This window comes from Melanerpes formicivorus, unplaced genomic scaffold (assembly GCF_026170545.1).
Source record: "Melanerpes formicivorus ecotype bairdi unplaced genomic scaffold, bMelFor1.0.p_v2 SCAF_26, whole genome shotgun sequence".
Taxonomy (NCBI): domain Eukaryota; kingdom Metazoa; phylum Chordata; class Aves; order Piciformes; family Picidae; genus Melanerpes; species Melanerpes formicivorus.
In genome coordinates, this window is record NW_027142378.1 from 6,985,820 (window position 1) to 7,009,237 (window position 23,418).

Genomic DNA, 23,418 nt, shown 5'->3' on the forward strand with positions numbered 1-23,418 from the left:
TCCCTCTAGGTGGCACAAATCAAAAAAGTATGGAGGGTCTGTCTGAGTACAGAGCTTGGAAGCCCTGCTGCTGGGAAAGCTGAGCAGTTGTACAGATCTTGTAGCCCGCTGGGTCTGCAAGGCCCAGCTATAGAAGGGGACAGCAGGTGTCTAACTGCAGTCCTGTTTAAAAGACCATTGGTTTGGGAGGAGTAGATACTGAACACCTTTGCTACTCAATATAGGTGGCTTATTCTAGATCCAGTTCTAAAATAATCTGGATCTGGCTCAAAATTCTCACTGTCACAGAAAGGAATCCTTCTGAGTCACAAAGCTCAAAGCATTTGGCTGGAAGGATGCAGTTTGATCAGCCATTCTTTGCTTTCATTGATTTCAGTAGCCAGGCATAGAAAACGGGCTTAAAAATGTGGAATGCTGAAAGGCAACACAAAGACCTTCTCCAGAGATTTGGTGAATGCAGCACAAAAGCTTGGTATTGTATGAGTTTGTTTTGGTTTTTTTCCTGAGTTAATATAAAACAATTTATGGCTTTCATTAAACTTGCTAGGACTAACTTAATCATGAGTTGCTTAAAAACTATTAGGAGAAAACCACTTCTGAAGCTGCATTAGCTTATTAGAGCTTTTCTTCTATGCAGACTGCACAGGCATCTTGTGAAGAAGACATGAGTCCAGTGCCAGGGCTGTTAGCTACAGAATGACTTAAAATATGACATTACTGCCTGACCTATCTTTGAAGTTGCCAATTAATCTTGCTCTATACCTAATCTTAAAACTTCAGCAGTGCAGCCTGAGTGCATTTTCTAACTTGAATGAAGTAATCTGAGTTTGGTGAATAAACTTCTGTAGATCCTCTGTTAGGAATATCATATGTATAATTTGTTTGTTAATTACTGAGATATAACTCAATCACTGAGCAGTTCAGAAATAGAAGGCAACAGCTGTAATGCTGAGAGGTGCAGGTCAGGAGTTCAAACATTGAGATTAAAGGGATGACTTTTACTCTACTGTCTTTGTCATGCTTGCTATAAATAGATGCCAAGACTCTCCTGGTACCTAAACCACTGTGCCTCTCTTTCTTAATTTTAAGAATTTAATTTCAGTTAGTGAATTTGATAATTTTCCTCTGCTGATATTTAAGTCTTCCTGACTTTAGTGGAAACAGGATTTCCTGTGGTGATTAAAACCACAGGTGCTAGGATTAAGGAAGGCCTTTTCTTTTTGGTGGTACATAGACTAAAGCTGGAATGATACAGAGAAGATTAGTGTGGCATTCTCAGGGATGACAAGCAGATTTGGCAGAGCACATGAGGGGATCGAACTCTGGGAGGTGTAACCATGGGGGAACTCCTCTGTCATTCACAAAATTCTTATCAAGACTTCAATCTTAAGTGATTTAAAGATGTGAATTGTCTTTTGGAATCAGGAACCTCTTTGGATGCAGCACTGATTGTGTGCAACTTTGTAGAAAACATATAGGCAGTTTAGACAATTGTTCATTGCATTGTTTCCCTAGACCCTCTAATGTCCAGCTGTTCTCTTTGGAGAGAAGCAACTTTACTGCAGGGAAGCTATTTTCTAAGTGGCCAAATCCAAGCCATGTAAGATACAGGTAATAACCCTAGCACTGAAATACAGATTAATGGTCATGTTCCTTTCTGATCCCTTATTCTTCTTACCTATGACTCTTGTGGGAGGAGGGAGGAGTTTTTCTATCTAAGGCACAACTATAATATCTCAGCACCTTTCCCTTCAAATTTTAGTCATCTAGCTTGAGGTGTCTTGGGATCATGATTGTGTTTAAAGTTTGTTTGTTTTGTAATTGCATTCTAGAAGCCTTTCATTAAGGTAGTTTTAAACATCCAGACTCTGCACTGCTATGTGGACACTACAGCTTGGTGTAACACTGTGTTCTCACTCATGGTGCCATTCCATAAGGTCATGGAAGTGACACCTGAATGCCTTTTTGGACCCAATCCTGTCGACTACTCTCTTGTGATTGTTTCTACTAAAGTTGCTGAATCTATTTGTAGGAATGAAAACTTTTTATATTTATATATATATGTGTGTGTGTGTATTAAAAATACATTTATAAACCAGAGTTTTTAAAGTGTGTGTATCTATAAATATATATATATATGAAATATAAAATCCCAAATGTTGTCATTCCTACTATATATATTTCTTCCTATATATAATAAAATACTTTAAAAACAAAATATCTTGTTCCTACAAATAGGTTCTCTCTCTCTCTATATATATATATCAGAAACATACCTTTGATTTTCAAGTTGACAAGTAGTTATGTGTATGTATATATGGATAGCAGTCTTGCGTGTCGAACAGCATGTTCTATAAAGTAGCCTTTATCTTCTGCAACGTGAGTGTTGCAGGAGTGGGCTGTGGTTGTGTGAAATGCAATCCTAGGGGTGGTGGGGCTTGCTTGTATTAGTAAGGTCAGCAGGATTTGCTCTCAAATTCATCCAGGCATTACTGTGCACACTAATGAAATGTGCAGCACAGAAGCACGGACTTCGACTCACTAAGGATAATAAACAGTAAAAGCTAAGGTTTTATTATGGCATATATTACAATTTTCCATTATTTGTCATCTCCTCTTTGCCTCACCTTTATTAGGTGCCACCTTGGCTCTCTTGAGTTGAACCTTCGGACCTATATTTTTATAAAAAGGAGAATTTAAAAGTTGTTTGGTGGTTGGTTTTTTTTTTTTCACTAGCACCCTGCATCAGAATAACTTAAGATCCTACACCACCGCAGTTACAGCTGCAGATTTCTGTGCGTGCCACAAAGAATTAATTGTGCAATCATCCTGCACTCGTCATCAGGGTGAGAGTTTACAGAAGTCACCTCTTAACTTTTAAAAGTTATTCCTCTTCCAACAGTGTTCTTTAGTGTATGAAATGTGGCCAGCCACCTTGCTTAATGACCTGGTCGTCAGCAGTTTTAGAAAGATTATTGCTTTTGTATTTCGCACACCACATTTGCGTACAACCAAAACAATCTAAAAAGAAACCACAAATTGTAAAACCCTGACCACATAATTTTTAACTTAATAGGAAACATGAAACCTTTACGTTTAGTGAAGTAACTTTCCAGGTGTCCCTGTTTTTCTAATAAACAGTTACTGTTTATTAAAAAAAATAATAATAAAGGGGGAAAAAAAATCAATATATAAAAAGACAGTATTGTACTGAATTAAAAGCTTCAAAACAGATAAGTTTTGTTCTTTCCTTGCGTGCATGTTAAGGGCCCACTCCTGCTTTTTGACTTAGAAAGCTTCCACTGACAGCAACTTCACGGTCGTGGGCTGCCCGGGGAGGTGGTGGAGTTGCCATCATTGGAGGTGTTTAGAAGGAGACTTGATGGGGTTCTTGGTGCCATGATTTAGTTGATTAGATGGTGTTGGATGATGGGTTGGACATGATGATCTTGAAGGTCCCTTCCCCTTCCCCTTCCCCTTCCCCTTCCCCTTCCCCTTCCCCTTCCCCTTCCCCTTCCCCTTCCCCTTCCCCTTCCCCTTCCCCTTCCCCTTCCCCTTCCCCTTCCCCTTCCCCTTCCCCTTCCCCTTCCCCTTCCCCTTCCCCTTTCCCTTCCCCTTTCCCTTCCCCTTCCCCTTCCCCTTCCCCTTCCCCTTCCCCTTCCCCTTCCCCTTCCCCTTCCCCTTCCCCTTCCCCTTCCCCTTCCCCTTCCCTTCCCTTCCCTTCTCTTCCCTTCCCTTCCCCTCCAGTCCAAAATGGACTTACCATTTCATAAAGGCACAAAGAACAGTGTCAATCAACTGAGTTAGGCTTTAATGTGTGGTAACGTCAGCAGCTTTTGACATTCACATGTAATCATTGCATATTTTGGAATGAATAATAATTAAAAAAAAAAAAAAAAAAAAGAAAAGAAAGAAAAAGCTTTTCTGGCTCAAATTCAAAGCCATAATTGGGATGGTTTTGTCATATCAGTCCTGAAAGTTAAAGGTAGAATGTGGGAGCTGGATTACCTGTGCAGAAGGGCACGTGGTGAATTCTGATTATATTCCTCTTTATCCAGGTGTGTAGGGTACACACAGTTTGTGGTTTGCTGACAATTTACTTTAGAAAGGTAGAAATGGCACCTGCTTACAGTCTAGCTTGTGGGACACTTATGGTAAAAAAAACAAAACAAAAACTCCCCCAAACCCTGAAATGTGCAGGGGAGAGGTTATAGAAATAAATGCAGGTACATCATGATGTATATCATGATGTATATGTTCCACATATTTTCCACTTACAAAATGGAAAGTTGGCATTATGAATGCTGATGTGTTTTTGAGTGATTTGGCTAGCAGGTAGGTGTTCCTTCCTGGGGGGAACCAGAGCAGCTCAAAGCATGTGTGATGGGCCTTCTGCAGCTGCTGGGGATTTAGCTCAAGTGGCTGGGGCTTTTTGGAGTGGAGAAGCCAAAGCCTGTCTCTGCTGCTGCATGGGGAAAGTTCTGCCTGGCAAAAACATCACCATGGTGATACCAGAGAGTTTTAGGGAACCAAGCTTTCTTGCAGTGGTGAGGCAAAATGGAGACCTGCACCTGGGTAAGCCTGACACCTGGTGTCACAGTGAAAGGGTCAGAAGAGAAGCAAATGGGTTGTCTTGAATGTCAATTTAAAAAGTGATTTTTTAATACTCTGAGGAAAAATTGCCAAATCAGAAGGAATCTCAGCAGCTCTCAAAATCTAGTCAGACTGTTTTGCTGTCAGCCTGGCCAGATCTCTGGTGGCTATGTGGAGGGCCACTCTGGAGTTGGACCTCCAGCACCTGTGGCTACAGGGGCAGTGTAGCTGGCTGGACCCCAAGCACACGAGGGGTTGACAGCCTCCAGTAGGCATCTCCAAAGTTCCAGGATTTGTGAAAGTCTGGGGGCTCTTTTTGGAATAAAACTTGCAAGTATCAAAACACTTTGTGCTCTGGCACAGCTGTATCTGCAGAGGTCTCCTGAGAGGTGGCGGGCAGTTTCCTGGAGAAGGAGGTTGCCAAGTACGGTCCTGATGGCTGCTCTCAAGCCAAGTGGTGGGCAGTGCAGTGAAGTGATACAGGGCCATAGATGCTGTGTAAGAAATTTCTCCATGGTTTCAGTTGTAGCTTTTGGAGGAAATAATTTAATAACCCTTTTCCTTAGAAGTGTTTGTGGTTGAAGTACCTCATGTGACAGAACTGATTCCTCAGCTGGTTAGCAGTGGAACTCTGAGATGTAACAGCTTGAGGATCTATCCCCTTGGTTTACAACAGGTGTGTGGCAGAAGTGAAACTGGCTGAGTCTACATGTTGAGCTTTCTTGTTTATTTGAGTTGTTTTGGAAACATTGCCGTTCCTGACACTGCGGCTGTGTTTTTGAGGTCAGTAGGAGCAGGACGTTGACCTGTATGGCAGTGAAAGTGAGATGTTGTGGCAGAGGTGTTTAATCTGGCCTTGCAGGAATTCATGGATTGAAGTGGAAAGCACCATTTACTCTTGCATCAGGAGGATATAGTCTTGGTTGTGTCTGAAGAGCTGTGCATACCCTTCAGAGTCCGTTTTGTGTACATTCTTGTAAATAATATATTTTCTTAACTTCTTTATTCCTTGAAGAATCTTGTCTTTGCTGGTGCCCACAGCAGCACTACGTTAGCTGGCCAAGTTGGTGCAAGATTCCCTTACAGCAAAGCCCTGCCAATGCAAACAGCATGCAGCAGGTCTGCGCTGCTGAGCATCTCCATCACCCCAGCGTGCAGCCACAGCTGCTTGGAGGAAGCACTTCTCCTCGTGAACTTGCTAGGGAAGAAAAACTCACTTCTAATTTTGGGGCTGCCATTGGAACATTCTGCAGAAAGAAGATGTTTCCTAAGATATGGCCAGGTGGATAAAGTCTTTTGTGGTGTTTGAGTGGTTTATGTCTTTCATCAATCTCTTTCAGATGGCGATGCTATCTCACTTCTGTTATGTGTGTTGACCAGTAATACCATGGGCAATGGTCCAGCTGTGCTTCTGAATGCCTGTGGTCCTTCAAGTTCCTCTTCTACATGTTTCTGCTCTGGAAATAAGGCAGAGGTTCTTCAGAAACAGCCTTGTCCTAATTAAGGGGTGTGTGTGTGTGTGTGTGTATGATTAGAAACTCCTGGCAAGTAAAACCTGTGATGACTTAACTCAGAACAGAGTACTGGGTAAAAGTGGGTGATGGTCAAGAAAAAGGCTTCTTGATCGATTTATAAACCTAATGTAAATGTACAGCGTTGATAAATTGACCGTGAAGGAAAAGCTTTATGGCATGAAGTTGAGTGATGCCTAGTAGACTTAATTTCCCTAGGGCAGAGAAGGGCAGCTGTCCTGAGGTCAAAGCATGAGCTGTTCCCCACATACACCCAGTGGAGCAGACATGGATGGAGTCTGTGATGTTTGCTGTGGCCAAAAGAGGCAGTGGAAAAAAAATTAATTACAGGCACAGCCTAAGAATTTGGGGCTTCAGAGTTTGTCAAGTGCAGATGAGGTTGTATTTGCACACTTCCGACAGGAGAGGAGACCTCGTCTCTCATCCCGTCCCTGCTTGGCGGGCAGCACTGATTTACCAAGCGGCCCGGCAGCGGGGAGGGCTTAGAACTGCCCAAAACACGCTTGGAAAGTGAAACGTAGGAAGAAAGCGAGGGGCAAGGCAAAGCCCGAACAGCTCCTGCTGCTGGTGCAGGAGGCAGACCCTTACCCTCAGCCCCTTCGCGGAAACACTTTCCAAGAGGCGTCAATTCTTCCTCTAAAGCAAGGGGGAGAATGTAGCCCGATTGCTTTTATTAACAGGTACAAGAAACATTAATGCCGTCCTTTTTAAGAAGGAAAAAAAAAAACTTGAATAGCATTAAAAAAAAAAAAAAAAAAGGTAGAGCAGGAGTTGCTTTTTCTCCTCTGCTCTGGGTTGCATTGCCTTGTCTCCCCTCCCCTCTCCTCGCCCCCTCACCCTGGGGTGAGGCACCTTGGCAGGCAGCAGGGACAGCGGTCGGGCTACGGCGAGTTCCTCGCCCGGGTGCGCCGAGGGGAATAAATAGGCGGGCGGCGGCGGGGGGCCGGCGGAGCCCTCCGCTACCCGCAGCCCCTCCACGTCACTTCGCGGCGAGGCGAGCACGTGGGGCGGGGAGACCTTATAAATCTCCCTCTCCCTGCGCGGCTGTGATGTTATCTGCTGGCACCCGTCCCCTCCTCGCAGGGAGAGCCGAGGGCCCGAGGGCGGCGGCGGGCGGGGGGAGCCAGGCGGAGCGCTAGATCCGCCGGGAGCTGCGCACCGTACCGCACCGCCGGGGCCAGCCCCGTCCCCATTCCCGAGGGGAAGGCCGGGGGGCAGAGCGGCGCTGCCCGCCGTGGCCAGCCCAAGGCAGCCGCTCCGCGCCTGCGATCCGGGGGAGGCTGTCGGGGCGGCGGCGCTGCCTCGCTGACTGCAGCGTGGGGTTGGCGTTTCGGAAGGAGGAGGAAGAGGAGGGAGCTGGAAAAAAAAGCTCTGCAGCGCGCAGCGGCCCGGGCGGGGGTGGGTCGGTGCATGCAGCGCGGGGCGCACGCAGCAGCCTGCAGGACGCGGCCAGCCGGAGGATCGCCGCTGCTGCTCGCTGCCGCCGCGGGGGCAAGGGGCCGCCGCTGCTCCGCCCGGCCGTGGGGGCCGGGGCTCGGCGCAGCCGGGCGCACACGTGCGCGCCTCTGCCGGCGCCGCCGCGGGGGCTGAGCGCCGCCAGGAGCGGGGCGGTGCCGCCGCTGCTGCTGCCCGCCCGGAGCAGCCGGGCGCCGCGGGCGCACGGCGGGGCTCAGCGCCGCGCCGGCACCCTCTGCCCCGCCGGCTGCGGCAGCGCCCCGTGATACCCAGCGCTGCCTCTTCCCCTCTCCTCCTTTTTTTTTTTTTTCCTTTTTTTTTTTTTTTCCCCTTCCTTTTTTTTTTTTTCCCTGCAGTTTTTGGTTTTCCAGCTGCTTCGCCAGCGCGCTGAGAACAGTCTTGCTTCCATTTACTTCAGTCGCGGGTTTGTTTATCTTGTTTGGGGGGTTCTCCCCCTTTTTTTGCTGTCCGCCTCAGTCCACCCCTGAATTTTACATATTCGTAGCAACTTGCTGCCTTTTTATCTTTTTTTTTTTTTTTTAATTAATATTATTATATTTTTTTTTCACCGACGCCTTCTGTGCGTTTTTCGATTGCAAGTCGTCCTTGCAGTCCGTTTTTTAACTGCATTTTGTCTGCAGGTCTTCCCTTTGTTTGTACACATCCCTCTTTGTATTTTTTAATATTTTTCCCCCTTGTTGTTCGTTGCTAAAGTCACTCTTTTTTGGGGGGGCGCTGTATTTAAACACTTAAAATGCACTGCTATCTGCTGAGCGTGTTCCTCACCGTGGATCTGGCCACCGTGGCTTTCAGCCTGTCTACCTGCAGCACCCTCGACATGGATCAGTTTATGCGCAAGAGAATCGAGGCAATCCGGGGGCAGATCTTGAGCAAACTGAAGCTCACCAGCCCCCCGGACGAGTATCCCGAGCCCGAGGAGGTGCCTCCGGAGGTTATCTCTATCTACAACAGCACCAGGGACCTGCTGCAAGAGAAAGCCAACCACAGAGCTGCCACTTGTGAAAGGGAGAGGAGCGACGAGGAGTATTATGCCAAAGAAGTTTACAAAATAGACATGCAGCCTTTTTACCCCGAAAGTAAGTCCTCTTGTCTTTGTGCATGTGTGTGTAATTTTGCCCCCGAGGCTTGGCAGTGCCCAGCACAGTCAAATACCAGCCCCACGCATCATAATCTTCTTTTGCTGTTTGCTCTTAGCCTCAGCATCCCTTAGGTGGTGGTTCCTAGGGTTTCCTTTAGGTGGTGGGGGCATGCTTATGCCTGTCTGGGTGGTCAGCCATCCCCTCAGACTTGCCAGGTTTCCAATCCACTGTGAAGTCACACAGAAGTCCCTGAAGGTGCCTCTGCTTCGCACTGCCTGGTACCTGCCCACGGTCTTGCTTCTTCCCTAGCACTGGGCTTAGCTCCTCCACAGCCTGGTGTGCAGCCTCCAAAAAGAGCCAATATCTTTCCGCTGCTGTTTCCCTTGGAGCCTCTCAATTGGGCAGGTTTCCATCTCTCTATAACTGAAAAGAAAAGGAAGTCTTAAAAAAAATATACAAAAAGTCACTGTCCTCTCTTCTGTCTGCACCCCTCCACAGCATTGTCCTGGTGCTCAGGGAGGATAGAGACTTAGAAATCCTCCCTCCTCTTCCCTCCTGTTTCACTTCATAGGAGCTTTCATTTCAGGTACAGAAAAAGTTTTCCCTTCTGGGAAGCCTCGGTTCTTGGAACCTGTCTCAGCCCGTCTGCTTTCTGCTGTTTTTTAACAACCTTCTGGTGATCCATGCCACGTTTTGCACCAAAAGAATCAAAAGGATACAAATGCTCTGTGCTGACCAAATCCACTTAGAGTGATTAATAATCATAAAGACGTGCCTTTTTTGTTTTGGGAGTGAAGTTTAAGTATATAGGGAAAGGGGGAAAAAAAAGGAAAGAAAGAGCACCGACCTCCCTTAAAAGAATCTAGATCATCATCATACTGAGGAAAGTGAAATACCAGAAGCAGAAAATAACTTCACTGCTCACATATCCAAACCCTAGTCCCTACTCTCTTCATTTCACTCACTTTTTTCTCCCTTCCCTCCCCCACCACTTGATGCCCTCTGTGCTTGCTGTCTGTCTTGGAAAAAGCACATACCTCTTGCTTAAATAGATAATACAGCCATCTTAGTAACTTTATCCTAGAGTTTCTAATTGCATTTTCCCCTTATTTATTTTTAGTTTAGCAAGTTGTGGCTTTGGGGCTTGCTCCATCTTGCATGTGATAGTCCCAGGATGCCAGCCAAGGTATCTGAACCCCATGCTTGGTGCAGCTGCCTTTCTTTCTTCCTTTATTCTTAAATGACAGCATCAGGTACAGGACATCCTGGCAGTCAGAGCCATTTTATTATTGTAATTATGGCACCATCTATAATAGCCATGATAAATACACTCCACCCTCATTACCCTCAGGGAAGAAATACCTTTTTTTTTTTTCTTTTTTAATATATGTATATTTGGAGCCAAGTGGGTATGAGCAGAAGGGTTCAGTATAACTCTTACCCATAGTGAGAACGCAGAAATCATGCCTATTTCCCTCATTGGTGTACTGTATTTTGCTAGTGGTTATGGTTGAAGCTGGCACTTTGTTTTGAGACCTGTAAGGTCATGCACTGAGCAGAGGAGCAGCCACCAATGGGCAGAGGTTAGGAAGACTGATAGTAGTGCCTTGGCTCATGGAGTTGACCCTGTGACACAGGCTCCCTGAGAACTGTGAAATGCAGCCACCCTGAGCACATCTGTCCTTTTTTTTTGCCTCACATGAGCAAACGACAACTGATAGTCCAAAATGCAGCCACATACTTTCCAGAAAATTAAAATATCTGTGGTCTGAGACTTGGATGGTGTTGACAAAAGGTGGATCTATTTTTAAGTTTTGTCAGAGGCCAGATTTCTACTGAAGTATCGATTCTGGAAGAGCGAGGGAGATTGCAGGTATCTACCAACAGAGTGCATCAGACGTTTGGGATCGGAAGGCCAGTTAGCAGCAGATGCAGTACTACTGTGCGAGGGCTGTCGCTAACATCAGAGTAAGTAGGTTAACTGTTTTTCCACTGCTCTCTAGTTATGCTGGATGAAGAGAACCTTTCCAAAAAAGACAGAAAGGAAGAAATTGCTCCACCATATTTTAAAGGAAGAAATTGAAAGCACAGCTTTGGCCGCTGTGGGTACTTTCTCCTAGCCATCTCAGAGTGAATTTTTTTAACTCTATAGTTTCTGCCGTGTTGGAGGGAGGCAGGCAGGAGGGAGAAAGGGACCAGTGTGAACACACTGGAGGTCAAAAGCTGCTGGAAGGAAGGCATGGGAAAGATCAGTGGTTCAGTTTTTACCACAAGTTGTTAGTGTTCAGTAACTGACTACAACTCAAGTATTACAAATATGCTCTAATTATACTCATAGTCAGCAATATATCACTGCAGATTGCTGATAGGTCTTCATGGGGCATTTTGTAAAGTTCAGACTAAATATTTTTAGCAATGTGGAGATTTAAAAGGAAAACTATAAGAGATATTGTATATGCCCTAAGGCATATTTTGTCTTAAATATTATCCTTGGCCAACTGTACTGTATAAATACAGTAAATATGAATAGAACTGGCAAGGTGCCAATCTCCTGGGATGAATTTTAGTCAAGAAGGTATTTATGGGATATAAATAATACTGTGTCAACATTTAAAGAAGGGATCTGATTAGTTTTGAATTTACTCGTATTAATCTTTTCACATGCTGTTAGTTTAAGGCTCAAAGTAAAGTTGTGCTAAGGTTTACTGATAGTTTGCACTGAGGAAGTAAGGGGGCATCTGGCATCTGGCTTGACAGTCCACTTAAGGTTAAAGACACATCAAGTCAGACTGTATGTGGAAATACAGCAAGTAAGGGACTGCTGAACCCAAAAACAACAGGTGTGAGAGGTAGCAGTGGAAGAAAAAATACCACAGGGGGGTATGGAAAGAACAAAAAGCTTTTATCTATTAAGCATACCTGCCTGTGTTGTGCTCACAACAGCATGGATTAGATATCGAGAGACTGAATGTCTCCTAAGTCCAGTTGGCAGTCAGAAATTGTGTTGCTTTACAGAGTGGTTTAAAGAGGGAGGTGGGTTATGGAAGCTGAGCACAGTATCAGAAAAGGTCTTGTGAATTCAGGGCCTGGGAGGAGTTACCTGAGTAGAAGCTTAAAACTGATCACTGTGAAAGCATGACCACATTAGAAATTTATTACTAATCAGGGTTTCATTGATTATCTGGGTATGCTTGATCTACTTATTGATTTGAGGCTGGGTGATAGCTGTCATTGCACTGATAATAAACAGAAATTTAATGCTAACACAGTTGAGGATTGTGACTTGCAATACAAAAGCATAACTGGGATACTCAAGAAAAACAGGCAGCATGTGCATGCAAGGGCTGGGACTCAATTCCCTTGTCTTCTATCATGGCAGCTTTTATCCCAAGTCAGTGAGATGGTCCACACTGATGGATCAAGGCTAAAGCAGGTACATTTTTAAGTGTCCCGCATTCTTGGAGATAGGCCTGTAAGTACTCAGTAGCCTATGAAATCATAGTTCTTCTGAGTTTGGGCCTGGTGCTGCACAGGTTTTAAACTACTTCAGTATGAAGGAGCCTGCACCGAGTGGTAGGACTAGTTTTCTTGGGAACTCTGCACCGTGAATATTGCTTTACATAGAACATCATTCTGCTGAGTATTCCCCTCATGAAAGACAACATTATAAACTGGCTGGGCACAATGGCATGCTTCTACTTTATCAACAAGGACTCGATTTACCAGCAGTTATACATACATGGTCTCCTTGTCTTCAGGGTACCAGAGTTACTTGTGCAGGAGTGCCATGCCCCCCATCTGCTGGTACTGACTGCATCATCACCATGCTGTTCATAGCTACAGCTGCGCGGCTTCCGTGTGTTTGCATTTAGCAGAACACAGAACTTAATCTTTCAGGATTTCCTATAGAATACCTTATTTTATAACCTTCTAGCTATGCTGGCTTTATGATTATGGTCTGGAGCACCTCTTGTAGGAGGCATTTGCCAGGCATAGGCTCTGGTTTGCAGAGAAGACCTGAAGCAATGCAAAGGCTTCCCTGAGGAGAGGCAGGGGAGGAATGGTTCCTTGCTCTTTGTTCATGTATGGCACCTACTGCATCACCAGGTGATGAAGGAAAAAAAAAACACCCAGGAAACTGCAAATAGCTTTAAAAATGGACTAGGTAATTTTCTGGACAGTAGTCCCCTACATACTAAGAGGGGTAGTAAAATAACATGCTCTTTGTGCACTAGCTAAGGGCAGCTGAAATCAAAGAGAGTGCTCCTCTTCCACTCCCACTCATGGGGCAGATGGTGGAATGCACCACTTGTGTTTCCTGCTTGCCTTGTGAATAATCAGTGTCTTGCTGTAAGCATGGTGCCAAGTTGGGAGAGGAGGAAGTCTCAGGCTAGTTTGGCATGGTATGTGGTCCCTGTGTTTCTTACAGAGGGCAAGGCCTACAGAAAAGTGAAATACCCTTGACCTCCCTCTTTAATGCTGCAAGAACAGAAGACATAAAAGACACAAAGGCTATATTCCCAAGTCCTTTCTGTAACCCTTCTTGAGTTTATCTCTGGTGACTGTTTTAAAGCGACATTTTCACTCTCATTTGGTCTATGAAGAGGTTAGCTGTGCATCTCAGACCCTGCCTCTCCTCACCCCACAGCCCATTGATAGTGGGAATATTTCACAGTCTAAGACATCTATCGTGAAATGTGCCTTTGTCTTCTTCTTATGGCTAGAGATGCACAGGGAGTGCCCAGAGTTTATGCCACCCATGCTGGCTCTGGTTAATTGCAGGACTGGATTCAAGTAGGTGATTGTGTGAAGAAGGCAAAACACCATCTTTGTTATCTGCTAGTTTTAGCCTTGGTCATCCTTGGTGCACTGCATGAGGACAATAGTAGTCATCACGATGGTTGTGTTGCTTCAAAGTTAATGCTTCCAGCATATTTCTGTCTGAGAGTCCTGCCTGCACCAGAGCTGAGTGAAAGGATGAATGAGACCTGCTGGCTGTTGTCCTTGGTTCAGCACAGCTCTGAAACATGTACAGAGCTTCACACACATGAATGGACTCATTAACATTAAGGCTCTGTGTATGCCTAATTAGCTTCCTGAATTGGGGCCCAGTTTATGGTGCGTTTGCAGGGATGAACAAAACCGGACAGTTAAATCCCACTCAGTGCATTGAAATCTGTCATTTGGGCATTGGAGCCCAGTGAGGAGGAAATGCTTTACAAGATTTTTCAGAGAGGAAAGAAGAGGCTCTTCAGTACTCCTGCAGTCCCTGAGAAGGCTGACTATCAGACAGCTAGCTTCTTTTGCTCTTGCAGTGGCTGTGCTAGACTGCTCCTGTATTACAGATAAAGAGAGGAGCCCCAGGGTGTGGTGACAGAACAAGTCATGAGTGAAGACACACAAGTGTTTCTCTTCCTGTTGTGAAACCACATGCTGCACATTTTCAGGCAGGCAGTTTCTAGCTTGAGGCTAATATACTCCCCAGGTATTATTTAATGTAATTCTGTGTTATGGATGCTTCTGCTGATTTTGTTTAGACTAAAAACTTTGTTCTTTTGATTAGGGAAAGTTTGCATCCTGCCCTTAACCACAGGCTGCTGCTTGTTTCTCTGTCAATCTGTGATGTGGACTTATAGGTACCCAGCTGCAGCATTGCTGTTAGTTGGCTTCTTGCAGTAGTCTCCCTTAAGCAGGGGAACAGCTTCCCACACTTGTCTTCACTGTCCTTGCTGCTGTTAAGTGATTGCAGCTGGGCATCCAACTGTACAAGACATATAGCTGCAAGGTGTAGAAGAAAAACCCAAAGATACGTCTGTGACAAGATGATGAGAAGTTGAAAAAACCCTCAATGTGAAGGGTTGTGTTTTATCTCCTTCCAGTGTGACCAGTTGTTTTGAATTTATGAATGACTCATGAGCCTGTTTAGTGCTGTGGTTCTCTTAGCTCAGATGGCACAGGATCGGCCCTGGAGAACTGAAGTGCTAGACCTGGCTTCGTTAGACCTGTCTGGTAAGCAGGTTTTTACATGTTTTTGGTCCTCTGCAATTTGGTCCAGAGTAGAGAAGTTGCCTCTTTGGGTGGTGTAGTGTTCTTTAAACTAGCTAGATTTTCCAAAGGGAACCACACAGCAGTTCATGCATGCTACTTGGAAAGCTCTTGGCTCCTTGCCGAGGAGGTGAGGTGGGATGAGCTAAGACAGCAGTGCAGAGAGACTGCTCATCTGCTGTGGAAAGATAGGCTCCATTGAAATATGTCTTGTGTTGCTGTTTGGGTTCTCTGGCATGATGCTGATTTAAGATTATTATAAATAAAGTAGAAATTATAAGTTGACCTCATAGCTAGCCCTGCTTTGAGCCGGAGATTGGGATAGATGTATCTTTCAACATGCATTAACCCTCATAATACCATGTTTTATAATACAGGGAGAACAATGCATTGTTTCGACTTCCATAGGGTGGTCTCGATTCAAGTATCACCAAACTTCCAAATATGTGCTGTGTTCTGTCAGTCTTGGAGTTGCTCCTCTGTTGCAGCTCTCTTGTACTGAGATGTTCCTGTTCTTCTCTCCCTCTGCACTCATTTTTATTTCACTTGCGTGACTATTGCTTTTTGCACAGTAGGCTGAATGAAAATCGAGTGCTGTATTACACTTCATCAAAAGCTGTGGCATCATTTTAGATGACCTGAGGGAGGAAGAAGGGAAGTGTTGTGATGCTGACCTTTCACTTTGCTTGTTTGGCTCCTTCCCACCATATCTAATCCACACTGCGCTGACAAATACTGCATCTGTCTTGTCAGGCGAGCTCACAAATAGCCATTCATTCGTAACTTGGAGCTTCTGTAAGGCCCCTTATAGGTTGCTTAATCTGACAGTTGTGCATTTGAGCAGAGACTTTGAAGAACAGGCTTTGCAGAATGACCGTAAGTTCAGTCTGACTTGGTGAAAACTAAGAGGGAGGTCTTGTGTGAAAGAGGATACTATGCTAAGCGTATGAGTGCGTGTGTGCATGCGTGCACACGCGCGCGTGCATATATTTAAGAGCATTAAACCATCTGTTGTTGCCAAAGCCCAAATTGGAATGTTCTGGGAAAGATAATTTAATTTTTAGCTTCTGGATTCATTTCAGTGATGGTAATTTCAACACTTCCTGGGGTGAGTCTATCAGTGGTTGTGTGCATCAAATACAGCAGTAAATCTGTCATTCTTTCCATTTCAGTTTTTCAGGCTTACAACTTCGTTATTTTTCCCTGTTTGGCTGGTGTTAGTATCCAGTGTTTTCCCTGGCTTCATCTCTTTTAAACCCTTGCTTGAATTTTAAAAGGCATGTTAAGCCCGTTGAAGTTCCTTCTCTTATTTGTTTTTGTTTATACATAGCATTTGCAATTCAGCAGCCAGTTCAACTGAAATAGTGATGGTAATTTATCTTTATCATAGTGATGACTGAAAGATAGGAATCAGCATGTGTTAGTTTTCATTCCTTGGGAGAGAAAAAAAAAATCCAACCCACAAACCCCCCCAACCCTGTGGGTGGACTTTGTACTTAGGAGGCTGAATAACTAATAGATCTTAGCAGCACTGACGCTTTTGAAGTGGTCAGAGAGTACCTAGTAATTCCATACTTGATGAAGGCTTCTGCCCAGCAATTCGTATTAATCCTGAGCCCACAGCTGTGTTGATAGATGATCTTCAATACACCACATTGAACAGAGAACAGTGCTTGCTTATTTGAATGGTTGTTGTCAAATATGTATAAAATGACTCTTTTGGGGGGGTTTAGGCAAACAATCACAAAGGTCTCCTCTATGACCACCAAGATGTATGGCAGCAAGAAGGAACACCTGCAGAACATTCCATCTTCCTAGTGATGTGTAAAAACAATGCTAGAAATTTGCCTCCTTCAGATGGAGCAGAGGGTTGGAATGGCAGAAGTAGCTGACAGGCTCAGTGTGGTTGGGATCTGGCATTCACCAGATGCTTCTAGTCCCACCTCTGGTTGGTCCCAGGTATAACCCAGCTTACCAAATTTGAGAGACACCTCTTCTCTCCCTTGAAAGTGATGATGGAAGAGCAGCTCTGTCGTTTTCATTGCAGTTCCTGGCCTTCCTGCTTGAAGATTTGATGCAGGAATTCATCCAACTGACTGGATAATACCCAAACAGAGCACTTCATGAATAACTAGTAAACAGAATTCATAGATACCTGGTGTCAGGTCCAGTGACACATGCAGTAATGGCAGTTCATTTCTTCATCCAAATACCTACAGGGGATATGGGAGATGTTTTCTCTCCGAAGGATAAGCGATATATTGTATTCTCTGACATGATAGGACATTTTAAACTGCCTGGAGATGTGTTGGATCCATGCAGATCCTTGGTATTCTCATTCTCGCCCAATCTCTCAAGAGATCCAGCCCAGTTTTCTTGGCTGTTGTAGTTGGCACTGGGCCTCCCTGGCAGAGCAAGGGCTCAATGTGTCTTGTGCCAATCACTGCTCTATACTCATATTTTTTCTGATGCACACTTTGGAAGTGGAATAGGCACATTTCAACATTGAGTTATGCTGAAAGATGTACATTTCATATGTTGTGCTCGTTGCATGTTTATGTAGCATATAATGGCAGGCTGTTGCAGCAGACATATATACATCTCTAAGTTTGTAAGTGAAGAACAAGTTCCAGCTCTCTTAAAAATAAAACTGCTCTTCTGATCTGGTGGTGTGATAGGAACTGAGAGGCTTCCAGCCAGGATATACAGTTTGGAAAGCGAGGCAGCTGAGCGAGCAGCATTGTCCCAGTTAGGGTGGATTCAGAAAAGATTGCTGATCATCTGAGCTTTCTCTCCCTCTCTGAATCTGGATGCCCATCCCAGCATTTCTCCCCAATACTAGGAGCCATGTAGTTGGAAATTTTACATTCCCATTGCTAATCAGGGAAGAAGAGAGCCCCAAAAGGATCTAGAAAAAGAGATCTTTATAATGGTGGCCAGAGACTCAGTTACAACAATATCGTGTGTCTGAAGGAGCTTACCTCCTTCCAAGTCAGAGTCCTGTTATTTACCCACTTTATTGGGAGACTTAATTTTTTCTGGCTGGAAGTGTATTTGTTGAGGTAGAGTCTGGAAAAGAATCTGCCTCATGCACACTTGCCACTAGGCCAGCTATACATATGATACAGTCAAACCTTCCCATTTTTCTGCCTTTTGAGAGTATGTTCCCCAGATTAAGGGCCCTGGTCCAAAGCCTTCTGAAAGCACTGGAAGTCTTTCCATTGACTGCAAAAGTTTTTGGATCAGGTGTAGAGTGCTGTTCCTTTGTTTCACAGACCAGCCACATCTTCAAGACATACTGGGATATATTGGTGTAATGTGGCGCTTTCCCTTTTATTGACTTGCCATTAGAGATGTTCTTCTGCTTGAGGGTTTGCACAAAGAACCCAAAATGACCCAAAAAATCACTTTTAAAAGTAAACACCTTACTATCTTATTGATACAAACTTTTGATGGCAGATGTCTTCTGGGAACAGCATATGGCAGCAATATGGCAAGAATTGCAGAATGCAGAGAAGGAGGCATGAATTCATGCCCTATACTTCTTAGGTATTCCACACCACCCCCCATCTAAAATAAATGACCATCTGACTGCAAAGATCTTGGCAAATAAACATGCCTTGATATATCTCTATAATCCTCCCTACAGCAAGTTTTTGTCTAGAAACTCATCACTCCCCATCCAGAGGCTTCTTAAGAACACGTGCAAAATCAGACCTCAGTGCCCAGAGCAGGGGAAGAATCTAAAGGCTGTGAGTAAGAATGTGGGCTATAAAGAAAGGTCAGGGCTAAGCCAGCAAGGTGTTTTTATGTTATCAATAAAATCTTAAAATGAGACTAGGGCTGGAGCCAGGAGAACAACTTGTGAAAGTCAGTTTGCTGCATGATATATGCTGAGTGTACAAGCTGAAAAGCCAAGCAGTTTGGAAGCAGGAGCTGTGCTTATATCATGAAGGTGCATGTGTTTGGGTTTGGTTTTTTTTACATAAAGCCTCGATGACTTGATGTGTCTCAAAGTGGCTCATGAAATAGTGAGTTAACTTTTGAGGTACCTTTTGATGCAAGGATGAAAAGTTGGAGCGTTTTAATTCGAGTCCGTAAAGCCACTCCAGATTTTTCCCGTGTGTTGAAACTGGAGTCTGTGCAGTGATTTTTTAGGCAAGCAGAACAGGAAGACTCTTGGTTAGTGTTTTATCTGTGCAGTATTTCCTATATCCTGTTGGGATGAGTTTTGATCCCGAGCCATTTTTCATGGGATATGAAATGAAACTGAAGGGCTTGCATCTTGTTTAATCTACAGCAATATTAAAATGCCATAGAGTGCAAGGTGTCTTAATGTTTTGACAGCCAGACCTGCAAGCAGTTTTCTCATTGAACATGAATGTTGCCTTACAACTGAAGGAGACAGTCATCTCAGCAGAGATGAGATGTTCTTCTCAGGGTAGAATGTTCCAGGTCTATTCACACTTATAGCTAGTGACAAATTGGTATCATGCAGTACTTAGAAAAGATGAGACTGATGTAGGCTTCAAGTTATGGCAGAATGGACACTTAGAGATTAAAAAAGCTGGAAGCCATTATGGTGGTATTCTGGACTCCATTAAATGTTGTTCAATTAGTTCCTTTCTGAAAGGGAATCTCACATAATACTTGGTAAATTTTTCCAGTGATTAACTAGAAGAAAGCATCTTTGTGTTTTGTTTAGCTTCAAGTTTTAGCATTGGAATCTGGTTTAAACCTTCACTTGCTGTTTTCAAAGCCTGTTATCAAATTTGCGGGCACTGTGTAGGCACACACAGGAGAAGGAAGTTTTGCAGACAGGAACTGATCTGGCCAAGAGCAAACTGTCGTGGCTGCTCCTGGAAGACCCTGCAGTGAGGCAGCCAGGAGGTCAGCTTGGGCTGCTTTACCCAGCTTTGAGCGTGTTTCAGATCCATAGACTGTGGTGGAGCCACAGCTCTTTTAACTTACATAAACTGTGCTCCTTGAGACACTTCTTAACTTTTTCAGTTTTCCCTCTGAAACTCCTCTGCTTTATTCATACACTGCTGAGATTGTGGACAGCAGTATTGGACACAGTATTTCAACGATGACAGTGCTGTTACCAAGTACAGGCATGTTGCAGACTCTGTTCTAATTCGGTATTACAGAGTTTATGTGGCTAATTTCAGCAGTGACTTTGCCAGGAGCTCTACAAGGAGAAGTGAAAATTCATCCTTGGGTAATTATCCATCAGGATCCTCCCTAAGTCCTTTTCACAGGTGCTGATTCTTCAGTATTCAGTATTCCTAAGGTTGGAAGAGACCTCAAAGATTCTCAAGGTGAAGTCCTCTACGCTAGAGGTGTGATCTAGTTTCTCTGTCCTAGAGTTGTGTTTTCATATTTATTCTACTGGCATTTATATCTTGATAATTCAAGATTCAGGTCACTGTATTTGTGATGCATCTTCTTATTTTTCACATTCATATCATTATTTCATCTACTGTTGGCCAATATATAGTTTAGTTTCCTTCCAGGTGGTACATAAGAATATTAGATAGTATTTAAACAGTAAAATGAGCTTTATGGGACCTTGTTAGAAGCTTATCTGTCAAGAATGGTTTGCTGTCTAGTGCTGTAATTTGAGTCTCATAAAACCACAAAGCTTTGATTCAGTTACTGACTGGCCTTGCTAGTGTCCTGTTGTTCCTGTTTCCTAATGAAGTCATTATATAGCACCAGATTAAATGTCTTGCAGCTACCCAAGCACCTGACATTAAAACAGTTGTCTTACCAACAGGATTACTGGTCTCACTCACTGAGATCATGGACCTGTGGGATCTTTTTTTCTTGAGCTAATGTTGCTCATATTCCCTTAGTTCCACTGAGCTGATTCTCATCCCTGCACTTTGCATATTTTTCTGGGATCAGTATAATGCTAACTATATATGTAAGATAGCATGGATTGCCCTGTTTAGGGTGCAAATATGGTCAGCCTTAATCCTTAAGACATTTCCCAGTGTTTGGGAAAGCAAATTTTAATAATTGACATAATACTTTGGAAGACTAAAAGTCTAGATGCAAGTTATTTGGCCTTGCTCATTTTACAGTGTCTGCTTGTAGTAGCTGTTGTTTTAAGATCTTCTGAGTTGCTGCTAGAGTAATTAAAAAATAATTGCAAAAATACCTTTTTTTTCTTATGGTTTCCTGGCTTTTTAAGCTACAGAAGTATATTTCAGATGTTTGTATCACTCTTTCAACATTTTTTATCTTGTAATGGATGACTATCACTGTTAAATGTCCTTAGTGCTTAAGTAAATCTCCTCTTTAAGTTTCTTAGCCATGAAGCTGGTGCACCCATTTAGTTTTTCTCCTACTGTTACCCGTGGTTCTTGTGGTGTGTAGCAGTTCTTAGCAGCTGTTACTTTTGTTTGTAATCATAGAATCATTAAGGCTAGGAAAGACCTTTAAGATCATCAAGTCCAACTGTAACCCAACTACCATGACCGCCAAACTGTACTCTGAAACACCACATCCACATGCTTCTTGAACACCTCCAGGGATGGTGACTCTTACCACCTCCCTGGGCAGCCTGTTCAAATGCCTCACCACTCTCTCAGTAAATAAGTTTTTTCCTAATGTTTTTCTAAAGCTCCCCTGGCACAGTTTAAGCTCATTTCCTCTCATTCTTTTGCTAGTTACTTGGGAGAAGATACCTCCTTTCAGATAGTTGTAGAGAGCAGTAAGATCTCCTCTTAGCCTTCTCCAGACTAAACCAGCCCAGCTTCTTCAGCTGCTCTTCGGATGACATGCCCACCAAGCTCCTCACCAGCCTCGTTGCTCTTCTCTGGATACACTCCAGGACCTCAATGTCTTTCCTATACTACGGTGCCCAGAGTACTGAACACAGTACTCAAGCTGTGGTCTCATCAGGCACAATCACTGCTGCTGCTCGCTACAGTGTTTTTGATACAGGCCAGGATGCTGTAGTTGTACCTGTTACTGTGTTACAGTTGCCTTTGGTTTCTGTCACAGTTTTCTAACCTGATTTGTTGATTGTGTCATTTCCACCTGTCCAGGAACCTAAGTGTATGATCTGGTCCAGCTTTCTCTGTAAGCACTTCTATCCAATCAATTCAGCTCATTCATCTATTCATCTTTGCACGTCTGTCTCCTTCGGAATACTAAACCTGAATGTGTGCAGTTCTTTGGGACTTCTTTTTTGTGCAGAGCACAAGGCAATCACTTCTACCGAAGTTATGAGTCTTTCTTGTAACATCTGTGTAACCAAAGTACCTCAGTTGCATCTGCAAAGTATAATGGTGCCTACATGTGGCTCCTTGAAGGTGTTCAATTGCTGAAGTACCAAGAGCCTAAAATAAGAGGTTTCTAGAAAGCAGCAGAGAGTGCATTTCAACAGGAACCAGAATATAACAGCATGGCCTGACAGAGTTGGTTGTCCTTGTGCTGATGGGAGCAGTGCCACTCATAGCTCCAAAATGCAGAGGAGGAGGTATGTGGAGATGTGTTATCAAGTGCTTGTGCAGTTGGCAGCTTTTGCCTCAAAAAGCGAGGGGCCAGACAATCCGCAGCAGGTTAGTTCTGTTGCCAGAAACCATAATTTTGGAAAGCAAAGAATGTTTCGGGGTTCAATAGCACAAGACATGGGAACCCCTCCAAGTCGCTGACTCAGTTGGTAACTCCATGTTGCAAAGTAATTAGAGAAGATTTCTTCCTAGCCCATGCAGAGGTCGGACCCCTTAACCTGTGATGAAATTTCACTTGGGTTAGAAGTTTTGTGGGGAGGCATGATGAATCATACCTCACCCTAGTGACTGGGATTTGGTAAAAGACCTTTGAATTGGGAATGTGTGTATTTAAATAATAAGAGTTGATACTCTGAGTATCATCTTCTTAACACCAAACAGGAGCTAAATTTAACAGGTATCTTCAGGGAACAATCTGGTTTTGCCAAGTTACTGTGTAAAAGAGAATGACGACATATTCAACATCAATCTTGTCTCTGATAGCCATGATTTGGGGCTAGTTGTACATGAAGCTCTGCAGATGAGCTCCTTGAAGTTTTGTTGTACTGTTTGTTTTGCAGCCCCTAAGCTTTCCAGGTCCATCTCCATAATAATCTCTGGTCTCAGTAACCAGCCACATTTCCCATGCAGTTCATGAAGTGTTTTAGGGATAGTGGGAAGCTAACTGCCTGCAAAAGTCCTAGGCCAGTAAATTTGGAAAGTAGAGGAAGGACTTGAAAGCTGAGTTCCTTCTTCATGGTGCATTTTCTGTTTGCAGGCAGCTAGTGGCACTAACTTCTACTGGCTACTACTTCCTAAGAGAGGTCTGCAGTCTCTCTGCTTTTCTGTTCCTGATTTACCCTGGACCAGGGTGTAAATCATTTTAATTGTAATTACTTCTATGAAGCAGGAAAGGTTGCACAATTTTAGTGTGGTTAAAAACTTTCACTTCTCCCTGTCTCTTAACGTTCATCTATTACCCACTCTCTTTATCTTAATCACTTAAAGATGTGTTGTCTGTGCCTCAAGTCTGTGAACCTCAGATTTCTCTGCAATGCAAAAAAACAAAAGTGAAGTTTTGCCTTTCCTTCTCTATTGCAATTTTACTTCTAGAATTCCTTTTTCTTGTCTTTCTTTTCTTTTTCTTTTCTTTCCTTTTTTCTTCCCCCCTCCCTTCCCCGAGTGAAA

At 43.9% G+C, this 23,418-nt stretch overlaps 1 protein-coding gene across 1 annotated transcript in view; it reads left to right on the plus strand.

Moving 5' to 3' along the window:
• The first annotated feature begins 7,867 nt into the window (after nt 1-7,867).
• The window catches only part of TGFB2 (transforming growth factor beta 2), a 69,195-nt gene continuing 53,644 nt past the window's right edge, over nt 7,868-23,418 (plus strand). The window contains exon 1 of the mRNA XM_068153493.1: nt 7,868-8,677. Coding sequence (XP_068009594.1) covers nt 8,335-8,677 — 343 coding nt within the window. The 5' untranslated portion in view covers nt 7,868-8,334. The remainder of the gene's footprint in view (nt 8,678-23,418) is intronic.